Source organism: Pseudochaenichthys georgianus, chromosome 5, assembly GCF_902827115.2.
Source record: "Pseudochaenichthys georgianus chromosome 5, fPseGeo1.2, whole genome shotgun sequence".
Classification (NCBI taxonomy): domain Eukaryota; kingdom Metazoa; phylum Chordata; class Actinopteri; order Perciformes; family Channichthyidae; genus Pseudochaenichthys; species Pseudochaenichthys georgianus.
The window spans coordinates 23,756,217-23,770,195 of record NC_047507.1 but is presented as its reverse complement, the minus strand read 5'-3'; the positions used below and the strand labels follow the sequence as shown (position 1 = coordinate 23,770,195).

Below are 13,979 nucleotides of genomic sequence, written 5' to 3'. Positions count from 1 at the left end.
CACGCCTAACGGTGCGTTTAAATCGCGCATTGAAAAGAACAACTGACATTGAGCATTTTCTTTTGATGCGAACAGATCTACCGCGGCTCGGCCGTAACGCACCCACAGCTGACTCACAATTATTGGATGTAGAGTCCAGTCTGCATATAGTGGTGCACCTCTGGACAGTAGATCCGCCCCGAGGTTCTTCACCCCCTTGGCGGTTTATATACGATATTGTGGTCGTGTTGTCTGTCCTCACGAGGACGTGATGTCCTCTGAGAAAAGGCAGAAAGCGTTTTAGGGTGAGGAACACCGCTAAAAGCTCCAGATCATTTATGTGTGACCGTTGGAGGTCTCTGCTCCAGAGACCCCTCACAGGTCGACCTTCGTATATACCCTCCCAACCCGTCAGACATGCGTCTGTGGTGACCACGTTTCGCGATAGGACAGCACCCATAGGCACGCCCCGTACTAGAAAAGTCGGGTGTAGCCAGTGGTGCAGTGCCATTACGCATTTCATAGTGACCATCACTCTAAGAGTAAGAGTACAGTCTGGGCTGGGGACAACATGCTCTTTTCTGTGTTTATTACGAAACCCAGGTCGAACAGGTGTTTTACGAGGACATTCGTCTGCGTAATAGCCTCCTGCTCCGACTGTGCGAGAAGGAGCCAATCGTCCAGATAAGTTGCCAGGCGAATACCCTGTTGTCTTAACGGGGCTATCGCGGCTACCGTACACCGTACAAACACTTGCGGGCTGAGAGACAGACCGAAGGGAAGTACTCTGTACTCGTAACAGACACCCTGAAAGGCGAACCTCAGATATTTCCTGTGTGGGTAATATACTGGGATGTGGAAATACGCATCTTTCAGGTCGACTGATGTAAACCAGTCGTTTTGGCGCACGAGACGCAACAGAGATGTGTGAGTGAGCATTCTGAATTTGTATCTTTTGAGATATTTGTTCAGAGCTCTCAAATCTAGTATAGGCCGAATTCCGTTCCCTCCCCGTTTGGGAACGAGGAAATACTTGGAATAAAAGCCGCTCTGACTCTGTTCGGCGGGTATTATCAATATAGCCTTCTTTTCTAGTAGCGAGAAAATCTCTCGCTCCAGAATATGGGCCGACTCTCCCCGGGCCTGTGAATACAGAATGCCCGAGAAGTGAGGGGGGGTGACAGCGAATTGGAGCCTGTAGCCCCGTGTTACTGTCTTGAAAACCCAAGCAGAATCTGTGAGCATCCTCTACTTATCGCTTCTCAAAGCGAGCAGAGATGTCACAGCTCTGTCGTCTGCCCTCAGTGTCTCTATTTGTTGTGTTATGGGGCCCTCTAGTGTCTGAACACGGTGGTACCCCAGGTTGACAACCCCGGCCGACACTGCGCATGCGCGTGGCGGTGGTGCCTTCACAATCCCGTCTATTGTCCGCCTTTTGAGAGAGGCCGTAGCCGCTCTCAAAAGAGGGGCAGACGACAGACTGTTTATTGTTTTTCTTTTAATTTGTATTGACTGCGCCCTTGGCTTCAAGCCTGGAAACGACAGTGGAAAATGATTTATTAGGAAACAACAATGATGACATGTGTTTGTGTGACTTAAACAGGCAGCGGAACTTGCTGTCTTTGATGTTAAGTCCATTTCCCTGATGGCGCGAACTTGAGGATGACGTTCTGGCATCACTCGAGGCGGCAGGAAGATAGGGGCATGGTGGCACCCCGAAAACACATGAGCATCTAACACTGGAACGTGCTCTGGAGCTGGGGAACAGGGAACTTCCAGCTCCTTCGTCGAGGAGAGGAGAGGAGAGGAGGCTGTCAGGCCGCCCGCTCCTTCTTCCTCGCCTGGTGGCTGAAAACCTGGGTCGGCTGCGCCTGAGCGGCAACTGCCGGAACCGGAGATGTTCTTGGTCAGCTCCCCCTCGCCTCGTGCCTGGGCTGGGGACCCGGGACGGGCTGTGATCTCTGCTGCTTCGGGATCTTGAACCGGGCAGGACGTGAGGCAGCTTGAGTGAAGGCCTGCCGCCGGACCATTGAAGGTGGCGGCTGGACCCTTCGGGGGAGACAGAGCTGGAGAGCCTCGTCTCCCTTCCTTTTTGATTCGCATCTCAGCTGCATCGAAGCTAGAGCGGAGCCAAATATGCCCTCGGGAACAATAGGCATGTCCAGAACATCCTCTTTTTCCCGGTCTGGAAGATAAGATAAGATAAGATGAACCTTTATTAATCCCCGAGGGGAAAAGGTTTGTCAGGTTGAGCCACCTGGCTCTCTCCTGTACCACCATAATTCCCAGTGCTTTGCCCGTGGCTTGGACTGCACAGCGCTGCACACGGAGGCAAATGTCCGTGATCGCTGCTGTAAGGATGTGCAGTTTTACCTTCTTCTGCTTCTCTTTTTGTTTCATGTTTGTTTGTATCTGTCTGTCTTCCTGGCTGGGCGTGGCTGACCTACTGTCAGTTCCCGTCAATTCACCTCCGCAGCTGCTACTCATCTTCCTGATTATCTACTCACCCACACCTGCTTAAATACCCGGCTTCCTCATCCAGTATTCACCAGTTCGTCGTGAAAGATACACTGGTAACACGTAGTGATTTCTAGAAAACTAAACCTAGTTTCCAAGTCAAAGTGTTATACTAAAACCTGTATTTCTCTGCCCAGAATCCGTCAACTACTCTGCCTGCCACGTCCAGCCAACACCACCTCGTCAGCGAACCTCGGATTATTATCACTACCAGCTCCAGCCTGCTCACTCTATTGAACTCTGATTCCCCGGCTCATCTCACCCGTGTTCCGCTGCAAATCTCCGAACCCCGGCTCCAGCCTGCTCTCTCCGACATCCTCCGGATCATCAACTACGGACATCCACTCTCCCCCCCTAGTAATTCCCAGATCCGGATTAGTAATTCCCCGGCAGTATGGTGTGAGTTTTGAATTGGAAATAAATCATTTTACTTCCATACTCACGTCTCCTCTCTTCCGTGCTTGTATTGAGGGTTCAGCCTGTAAGCGCTCTTTGAGTTTAACAGTACGAACTGGTCACTATGAACCCCTCAAGCACTGGATCGGATCCCTCCGCTGTTCAGCAGGCTCTGTCTCATCAGGGAAATCTTCTTGGCCAACATGAACGGTTAATCCAAGTTTTGGTGGAAAGCAATCTTTCCATGACTGAAAGCATCACAAACCTTACTTCCCAGATCTCAACCCTGACATCTTCTGCTATAATCCCTGTCACCTCAAATCTTTCCACATCACCGACCGCCTTTTCATGGAGAGGTGGAGAAATGCAAGGGATTCATTTTTCAATGCAATAAGGTATTTCGTCAGCGTTTCTTGTTCTTTCTTTCAGATGTAACCAAGATTAATTATGTTTTGAATTTGCTTCGTGGCAGAGCATTAGACTGGGCTGAAGCACTGAGTTCATCTGTGGATTATCACACCCTTTCCTTTGGAGTTTTTTCTGAACAGTTGTCCATTGTTTTTGATCACCCTGACTACTCCGGCTCTGCTGAGAATCGCCTGCTAACACTACAACAAGGGAATCGAAGTGTGGCGGATTACTCTATCGAGTTCCGCACACTGGCGACAGAGGCCCGTTGGGATGAGGCGGCTCTAAGGGCAGTTTTTGTTAAGGGGTTGAAGGATCAACTAAAGGATGAGTTGGCTGCACGAGACGTGCCTGCAGACCTCCAAGCCTTAATTATCCTGGTGTCTTCCCTCGACAGCCGGTTGCGGGAGCGCCGTGCGGAGAAAGCGCAACATTCTCCTTTTGCTTTTCCAAGTAAACCAAGCTACTCCCCCAGATTTGCTCCTTCTGTTTCCACACCCTCTGGATTCACCTCTTCACCTCGCGTGCCTCCTTTGGCTAGGGAGTAACCGATGCAGTTGGGACGTACCGGACTATCTCCAGAGGAACGCCTTCGACGTATGAGGTTGGGTGAGTGCCTGTATTGTGGCAAGTTTGGCCATCTCGTTGCTAGTTGTCCTGTTCGCCCAAACGCAGAAGCTCGTCAGTAAGTTTGGGAGTCCTGACGAGCTCACTTGCGCCGATTTCTCATTCCTGCCAGACTCTGTACAAACTCTCAGACCTTGTCTCTCTCTGCCCTCATTGACTCAGGCGCTGAAGATAGTTTTGTAGACCTAGAACTTGCCAACCAGTTGGGACTTAAGTTGGAATTATTACAGGATCCTTTGACTGCTTATGCCTTAAACGGTCAACGCATCTCTAGAGTAACTCAGCAGTCACAACCCATTACTCTGATTATTTCAGGAAATCACAGAGAACAAATCCAGCTTAAGGTTATTTCCTCTCCAACTACTCCTTTGGTACTTGGTTACCCTTGGCTTCGCACCCACAATCCTCATATTGATTGGGCTGGAGGAAGGATCATTGAATGGAATCAGAAGTGTCACCTTAACTGTCTACAGTCAGCTGTGCCTCCAGTTCCTGTTAACCCGTTACCTGCTTCATGTGTCTCTCCAGATGTAGATTTATCCGACGTTCCTAACGTTTACCACAACCTGGGTGAGGTCTTCAGCAAGGATAGGGCTCTCTCTCTCCCTCCTCACCGTCCATATGACTGTCCCATTGTTTTGCTTCCTGGGGCTCCGTTACCCACCAGCAAGCTCGATAATCTGTCCCGGCCTGAGAGAGAGTCCATGGAGAAATACATCAGTGATTCCCTGGCTTCAGGAATAATTCGTCCTTCTTCCTCCCCTCTGGGTGCGGGGTTTTTCTTTGTGGACAAGAAGGATAAAACTCTTCGACCCTGTATTGACTTCCGTGGGTTAAATAACATCAGAGTTAAGAATAAGTACCCACTTCCCCTGATCAACTCTGCTTTTGAACCACTTCAAGGTGCCACCATCTTCTCAAAGCTTGATCTCAGAAATGCCTATCACTTGGTTCGTATCCGCCAAGGTGATGAGTGGAAGACTGCCTTTAACACCCCCCTTGGCCACTTTGAGTATCTCGTCATGCCCTTTGGACTCTCCAATGCCCCAGCAGTTTTTCAGTCCCTGGTAAATGATGTCTTGCGTGATTATCTCAACCAGTTTGTCTTTGTGTACATCGATGATATTCTGATCTTCTCCAAGAGCCTGGAGGAACACCAAAGACACGTCAGTCTGGTTCTTCAGAGGCTGCTTGAGAACAAGCTCTACGTCAAGGCAGAGAAGTGTGAATTTCACCAGGAACGGATCAGTGTTCTTGGATACATCATCCGGCAAGGCAGGTTGGAGGCGGATCCAGGGAAGATTCTCGCAGTCTCTGAGTGGCCAGTCCCCACTTCTCGGAAGGAGTTGCAAAGGTTCCTGGGGTTTGCCAACTTCTATCGCCGGTTCATCAAGGATTATAGCAAGGTTGCTGCTCCACTCTCCAGTCTCACCTCTATCAAGATTAAGTTCTCCTGGACCCCTGAAGCTAACAATGCTTTTCTTAGACTTAAGTCCCTGTTCACTTCAGCCCCCATTCTCATCCAGCCTGACTCAAACAGACAATTTGTGGTCGAAGTTGACGCCTCTGACATCGGAGTTGGTGCTGTTCTGTCTCAGACTTCCGGGCCAAGCAACAAGCTTCATCCTTGTGCTTTCTTCTCTCGCCGTCTCTCCCCAGCGGAGAGAAACTATGATGTGGGCAACAGGGAGCTGCTGGCAGTTAAGATGGCATTGGATGAGTGGCGGCACTGGCTCGAGGGCAGCGAGCAGCCATTCCTGGTGTGGACTGACCATAAGAACCTTGAGTACATTCAGTCAGCCAAACGGCTAAATTCTCGACAAGCCAGGTGGGCTCTCTTCTTTGGACGCTTCAACTTCTCTCTCACCTATCGCCCAGGTTCCAAGAATACTAAGCCCGATGCCCTGTCCAGATCATTCACGTCTGAGGGTACAGTCTCTACTTCGGACTCTATTCTTCCCCAGAGATGTGTTGTGGGAGTCGTCACCTGGGAGATCAGTAACGCTATCCAGGAGGCACTGTTGGAACAACCAGACCCTGGTTGTGGTCCGCCTAACCGTCTGTTTGTCCCAAACTCAGTCCGTTCCCAAGTCCTGCAGTGGGTTCACAGCTCCCGTTTCTCCAACCATCCCGGTGCTAACCGCACCCTCTCCCTTCTCAAAAGATATTTCTGGTGGCCAACAGTCGACAAGGATACAAGGGAATTCGTCTCAGCCTGTACAATATGTGCCAGGAGTAAGGCCTCTCATCAGAAACCTGCAGGTTTGCTCCAATCCCTAGTCGACCCTGGTCACATATTGCTCTGGACTTTGTCACCGGTCTGCCCCCCTCTCATGGTAATACGACAATCCTAACTGTTGTTGACCGCTTCTCTAAGTGTGCTCATTTTGTTGCTCTACCCAAGCTCCCCTCAGCCCTGGAAACCTCCCAACTTCTCACCCAGCATGTTTTCCGCCTACATGGAATCCCGGCTGACATCGTCTCCGACCGTGGACCTCAGTTCACCTCCCAAGTTTGGAAGACCTTTTGTCGTTCACTGGGTGCGTCGGTCAGTTTAACTTCCGGGTACCACCCCCAGTCTAATGGTCAAACCGAAAGGGCCAATCAGGACCTGGAATCTGCCCTCCGCTGTGTTGTAAACCGGAATCAGAAGATCTGGAGCTCTCATCTGCCTTGGGTGGAATATTCTCACAATTCCCTCACGTCATCAGCCACAGGACTCTCTCCTTTCGAAGCCTCTCTAGGGTACCAGCCACCCTTGTTTCCCGAAGAGGAGATTGAGTTGGCTGTTCCATCTGTCCAGCATCATGTTCGTCGGTGCCGTAAGATCTGGAAAGACACTCGATCTGCCCTCCTCCGAACTTCCGCCAAGACCCAGCAATCAGCCAACCGTCGCAGACTTGTTGCTCCCCTTTACACCCCTGGACAATCGGTTTGGTTGTCCTCCAAGAATATCCCCCTCCTTACCGAGTCCAAGAAGCTGTCTCCCCGGTTTATTGGCCCCTTCCCCATTGAGCGCATAATCAACCCCTCTGCTGTCCGCCTGAAGCTCCCCAGGATCATTAGGATCCATCCCACTTTTCATGTTTCACAAATCAAGCCAGTTCACACCAGTGACTTGTGCCCTCCGGCCATTCCCCCGCCTCCCCCCCGAGTCATTGATGATCATGCTGCCTATACCGTGCATCGACTCTTGGATGTTAGACGCCGGGGTAGGGGCTTACAGTACTTGGTGTATTGGGAGGGTTACAACCTGGAGGAGCGTTGCTGGGTTCCTCGATCTCGGATAATGGACACCGTTATGGTGAGGGATTTCCACAGGGCTCATCCCGAAAAGCCTGGTGGTCGCCAGGAGGCTCCCGTTGAGGGGGGAGTACTGTAAGGATGTGCAGTTTTACCTTCTTCTGTTTCTCTTTTTGTTTCATGTTTGTTTGTATCTGTCTGTCTTCCTGGCTGGGCGTGGTTGACCTACTGTCAGTTCCCGTCAATTCACCTCCGCAGCTGCTACTTATCTTCCTGATTATCTACTCACCCACACCTGCTTAAATACCCAGCTTCCTCATCCAGTATTCACCAGTTCGTCGTGAAAGATACACTGGTAACACGTAGTGATTTCTAGAAAACTAAACCTAGTTTCCAAGTCAAAGTTTTATACTAAAACCTGTATTTCTCTGCCCAGAATCCGTCAACTACTCTGCCTGCCACGTCCAGCCAACACCACCTCGTCAGCGAACCTCGGATTATTATCACTACCAGCTCCAGCCTGCTCACTCTATTGAACTCTGATTCCCCGGCTCATCTCACCCGTGTTCCGCTGCAAATCTCCGAACCCCGGCTCCAGCCTGCTCTCTCCGACATCCTTCGGATCATCAACTACGGACCTCCACTCTCCCCCCCTAGTAATTCCCAGATCCGGATTAGTAATTCCCCCGGCAGTATGGTGTGAGTTTTGAATTGGAAATAAATCATTTTACTTCCATACTCACGTCTCCTCTCTTCCGTGCTTGTATTGAGGGTTCAGCCTGTAAGCGCTCTTTGAGCTTAACAGCTGCGATCTCGTCCCACACGGCAGGCCTGGTAGGCGGTCAGCAGCGAGGAGACGTTGAGCGCCCTGGCGGACAAAGCTGCGTCTTTATAGGCCCCTTCGGTCATCGCTGACTGGAACCGGTCTGCCTTTGCCGGTAGCATGGGGTTCCTGCTCGGTGTCGAAGCCAGCCTCGGTTGGAGGTGGGCTGCCACCAGCGGTTCCATGGGCGGCATGCGGAGCAGGCCGAGCCTCTCCATACCGTCACAGTCCAGGGAGGAGGCACCCTGGATTGGGGCCTTGCTGCTAAAAGGGCGGTCTCTCCAGCATCTCCGGAAAGACTGGAAAGAGCTGCCTCTTCGTCCTCGCTGCTTGGGGCAAGTTCTTCCCCTCGTAGCGAGATCTGGAGGTCTCCTTGGCCACTTCACGCCATGGGATGTCCAGCCTGGACGCAGCGCGTTGACACACGGCCTGCAAGTCCATACTTAGGACGGGCGAAGCTGGTGTGCTTTCGCCCGGGAGAGCGGACATCGCTCCCGGCTTTGCAGCCTGAGCCGATGAAATGAAGATGTCATCCTCATCCGAGTCGGACAGGAGGAACTCAGAGGTATCCTCTTCGTCCTCCATATAGTCCAATTCCAGGACATCCTCCGCGGGTGGAACCATGGTGAGGTCCAGTTGGGAGCCCCAGCTTGACACAGCGCGGGGCTCCGCTCTCGCGGCTTTTGCCGCCACCGGGTCCCAGCCTGACACAGCGCGGGGCTCAATCTCTGCGGCGGACGCCACCATGTCTTGATTGCCGGCCGGCGAATCAGCGGACATGAGGGGGTCCCGTCCCGACAAGCTAGCTTGGCGTGCTAACCATCGGCGGAGGCTCTTAATGGTGAAGCGGGTACAATGACCGCACGAGCCGGGGTTATCGATAGCCTCCCGGGCGTGTTCCAGCCCGAGGCAGGACGAGCAGACCTGGTGTGAGTCTGTGCCTGAGATCTTAAACCCGCAGCCGCATAGCCGAGCCTCCGAGTCCCTGACTCCTCTGGTGTGAGGGAGAGAAGGGTCCATCTTCATTCGCCGGGGTGTCGGCGTGGAGTGGACGCGCTAGTAACAGGTACGTTACTGAGAAAAAAATCTAACCTTGCCATTAGTCCGAAAGGAAAAAAGCGACGGTGTAGATTTTATTCTTTAAAGAATATTAACTGGTGTGTTAATACCTTTTTTATCTCTGTCTCCTCTGGTGTGAGAGAGAAAAGAGAACGTCCTCGTTACCGTGGTGTCGGTGTGGAAGGAAGAAAAAGCTAGCAACAGGTATGTTTTTAGCTTGAAGAAAAAAATCAAACCTTACCGTTATTTCGACAGAAGAAACGGCGAGACAGATTACAATATTAACTGGTGTGTTAATATTGTTCAGTCTTCTTGCAAAGCAAAAAAGTAACCGGCAAGCGCCCGTCGACCGAATGTTAGTTTTGGGTTCAGTCTGTGGACCGTTAAGCTAGCCCGCTTACTGATAATTCGAGATGTGCTCTGAAGCGAGAAGAGGTGTTTGAATGACGCTGCGTCGTAGCGCAAGCTACTTAAAGGGTGGGTGGATTCCCTGACGTTGATGTCAAGATCACCAGCCAATCAGGATTGGCGTAATGAGATTGATGCTTCTGTTTGCATACGCGTTGAGGCGCATCCCATAGTGAGACATCGAACGGAGTGTTATGAATGAGAACTATAACCTATAGAATGTCTAGTACTTGAATATACCGTCACTTGTTTTACATTTTTGTTCTGTTTGTATTTAAACAGTATCTTAGAGTAGAGTAGTAAGCATTAGATCAAATCAATCGAACTGTGACATTAGATTCTCTGACATGTTAACACCTTGTAGGCCTACTTCAACTTTACACAATGAAATGTGTTTGTTGTATTAGTGTATTCTGTAGGACGTAACAATGTTACCATAGCTACAGTAATATTAGAAGCTTTGTTAGCAACCATAATCACATAAGGTCATGGAAATTGGTCTGTCTATCTTACAGTATATCACAGTACAATTGTGACATATTGTAGACACTTTATTGTTGGTCTTTTATCTGTGAATATTTTCATCCGTGAACCTATTTTCTTATCCTGCTCCTTCTGGTGATAGTGTTCAGGCTACATAAATAATGACTTTATGCCTACAATGGGCTATTTTGAACAACATTTTTTAACAGAGGTTACTATGGACGAAACTAAGAAAAAAAACTTGAGAGGTTATCTGTCAACAGTCTCAGCTCTGGTTATTCCTGCTGTTGTCTTCTGGGCTCAAAAAGAGGAATGGGAGGTCAGGCTAATAAAAGACTCTTCCTAAGAGGAATTGACGTGCTTTCCTTCCCAGTAATTGGCTGTGGACATGTGAAAGCGTAGCGTAATTGCATGTTGCTGTGTTTTAATTAGTGCTGAAGCTTATTGCATGCTGCTACCCCAGGTGGCCTGTAAATTCACCACACGCAGAACTAGAACAGCCTCTGCTGGTCTGCAGAGAAGAGCTGTGAATCACTGTACACTAGCTGGTTAAAACATCCTCTGTCCACATCCATTAAACCTGTACAAAGCTGTCTGTGGGTTGAAGAGAGAAAAAAAGATTTTAGTTATTTTTTTCCGGACATCTTATACATATTATTACAAAAAATACCTGCAATTTTCATTCCTCTGATGTCTGAGAGAGCCCGTTAAGGCACATTTGAAGTGGGACATCAGTATGTATCTGCATGCGGTGTAGCAGATTTTCAGAAATTGTCAAAATTAGTGTTTGAAAAAAAAAAACATGAAACTTTTCCAGTAAATTAGAAAACTAATGAGACACTGACTGCAGACTTGAAATTATTTTGACAATACTGCATAACATCACATGATATCAAACATACTGTTATTGCATGATAATTAGTAAATAATCAAGGGACATTTGCATGCTTGCTGGTTACAGCTCAGAATGCATTTGAAGCTTTTATATTCATCTAAATCAGATTCTTGTTTTGGACAATAAAAGGCAATTGAAGACATCCACCTTGGGTTTCGAGAGTTTGTGATTTTGTTCTCTTTCCTCACATTTTATAATCTAGATGTAAACTTGTATAATCAATTGTTAGAATAACCGACAAATGAACTGAGAACTTATATATATAAAATGATCCTTATATATAGCCCTAATATATATTTTATTATGAACATCTTTTATTATATGTTGTATCAGGAAGATTTAAAGAAATGTCATACAATTCCAAATCTGTATTTTAAGGATTCAATACTGTAATACTGCCCTGTGAATAGATTACTATAGCCTAATCACTTTGAACACACACACACATACAGATCAGTTTATCTTTTCCAAGTTCAAAGCTTTTTTATTTGACCAGAGAACAGAAGAATAACAAAGAATATAGCAATCAATTTACAGCAAACATGTTTAAATAACGTTCCCTTACAGACAAATGAGGTCTTCTCACAAAACCCAAATAGGCACTTGTTTTCATGCTTTGTTAGATATTATAAGGACAAAATGTAAAATGAAGCCCATGTCATGTTTGACAACATGTTGTGTCAAGCAAGGCATGATAGGCTGGGACAATGTAGAAAAAAAATATTCAGATCAATTCATTCAAATGTTGTCTCTCCACAGTTGCCCTGCTGCTCGGCCCTGTGCCAGGACTTTGATGTGAGGATCTGGCTGTAAGATTATTTCTTTCCAAACCTCTGGGGAACCGCCATACTCCAGATCTGACCGGGGGCAGCCTCCCAATCACGGGAATGCATCTGATCCTCCGTCATGACCTGCCCTCTGGAGCCGCGCCCAAACCTGTGAGGGAGGAGAAACAGAGTCAGGTTCTGATATCATTTATGGTTTCAATGATATTCTATACATAAATGTTTATACTCCAAGAAATGCTTATGATAAGGGGAAAAAATCAACTGATAATCTAAAAAATACAGAATAATCAATCTTATTTTACTCTTATGTTTGTTTAAAGTATTTAATTAATCAGAGCAGAAGGGACTTATCTTACATAGGAGCTATGTTAATAAATACATTATAATATTTATACCCCATAAGGCTGAGACCACAATCTCAGTTTAATACATTATCAAATATTTACAATAAAAGAGGTGGTTGCCTCCTAAACCACATTCACTAACAATTATTACAAGCTTTATGAAATACTATTTTATGTATTTCTAAAATTCTAAGAAATAGTTTCTAATGGGTTACATTTCATTTGGTGCTGAAGCCACCAGTCAAAGATTGGCAGGTTGACATAAATGAATTTCAATTTTCCAGCAGAAATGAGAATATCTTTGATGCTTGGACTGTTGTTGGGATTAAAACAATACATTCAACATCACCTGGAAATTGAGATGGGTGTGTTTCCCTGTTTTTAACCAATATTGATAAGAAATGTTTCTCTACAGAATGTTGAAATGGCACAATGATAGACATTATTATTTCCTGTGTGATTAATTAAAGTGTACTATATATGTGTGATGAACATTGGCTCTGTGATGGCACTGACCTCTGTGGCTGATGGAGGACAGAGTTCCTGGTTTCTCTCTGAGATCCCAGCAGCAGAGCTCTCAGCAGCGCGGTCAGCAGACGATCATCAACGCTGTTATCTGTGTTTTCACTCTCCTGAGCACAGCAGCATACACACAAACAAATGCAATTCAAGCATCAAAAGCTTGAACTCTGTTTTTGAAATAACCCACAAAATATCCTGGAACAACATCAAGACTCTATTCAATGTTGGGTGCAACTATAACCCCAGGGTTTCTAACTCCAGCCAGGCATCCTGCTGTGGCAGGGGACCTCGAGATGGAGATATCAGTGTGCAAATGCAGAGAGATGCTTCTCATGCCCACTCAGATATCCATCCATCCTTATCTTTATGCAAAATCAAACCCAGATCTGTCTGGCTTTACAAACCACAGTGGGAACACCTTATAATCTAATAATAATAAACCAAATGATTTGTGTGATGTAACTTGTTTCATTAGAAAAAAAAGGCTCTAATACCATTTACACACTTCATCACATGGAAGTGCCAGACCTCTGAAAAACGTCATGACTTCTGGTTGTTCACAGTGTTTTTCATTCAGTCTAAATTAGAGCAAAAGACAGATGATATTTCGCAATCCTCAGATATTTATCTGATTAAACAAATAAAAAGTTTAAAGCATTTTTAAATCCTGCCTCCAGTATAATTGAACACACATGCCTGAGATATGTCTCAACATTAGATTTCTATTTTCAGATGCCAAAATGTTGTTGGCAACTGATATTGGATTTAACATGAGTTATGGAAGAACACACAACATGGTGTAGTTCTAATAGTGCATGTTTCATAGCCACAGCAGGTTAAACTCAAGACTTTAAAAGCAGTGCGAGTGGTTTGTTGTCTCACCAGCCCCAGCAGGTGGTCGGCCATGTTGTCCTCTGAGTCTGGCAGGATGTCATTTCTGTCCAGGCTGCCTTGGACGTGAAGAGCCTGACTGACGCCAGCCATCGCCACAACCAGAGCCAGGAGAGTCACCACTGCAGCTGTGTCCATTGTCTCAAACCGAAGAGAGGTCAGATTAATTCTGATGACAGAAGTAGAGGAAGGATTTTGGTTGTCCGATGGCACCTGTTGACTTCCAAAGGGTCGGCTCCTGTGGAAGAAAGACTTATCCCGTCGGGGTTAAGTGTCCTGTGCAGTGTCCTGGCCAACTTCAGTGGTGGTAGCATCCTCGCCAGGTCTTTTATACTCTGCATAGTCACTGGCTGAAAACCCCCAAGAGAGCTGAAGAAAGATGCTACTGTGCAAATGGGGACCAAGGGACAGGATAGAGGAAGGACCAGCCCCCTTATAGGAGACTTAAGCACCATTTAGCAGGATCAGACCATTAGTGATGACTGTGCATTAGAGTGCATTATTATGTGGCCCTTAGGGTAGTGCAACAAAACTCTCCCAGTTATTAAACAGATAAATCCCTGCAAATGGACCCTGATCCACGTTCCCAGTAGTCT

General features: G+C 47.3%; 1 protein-coding gene across 1 annotated transcript; it reads right to left on the bottom strand.

Moving 5' to 3' along the window:
- Window positions 1-11,295: 11,295 nt before the first annotated feature.
- Window positions 11,296-13,669, bottom strand: npffl (neuropeptide FF-amide peptide precursor like). Its single transcript, XM_034083987.1, has 3 exons — window positions 13,375-13,669; window positions 12,487-12,602; window positions 11,296-11,774 (listed from the first exon to the last, which is right to left on the bottom strand). The coding sequence occupies exons 1-3, from the start codon at window positions 13,519-13,521 to the stop codon at window positions 11,654-11,656; spliced, it is 384 nt and encodes a 127-aa protein (XP_033939878.1). The 5' UTR covers window positions 13,522-13,669; the 3' UTR covers window positions 11,296-11,653.
- Between the last annotated feature and the right edge of the window lie 310 nt (window positions 13,670-13,979).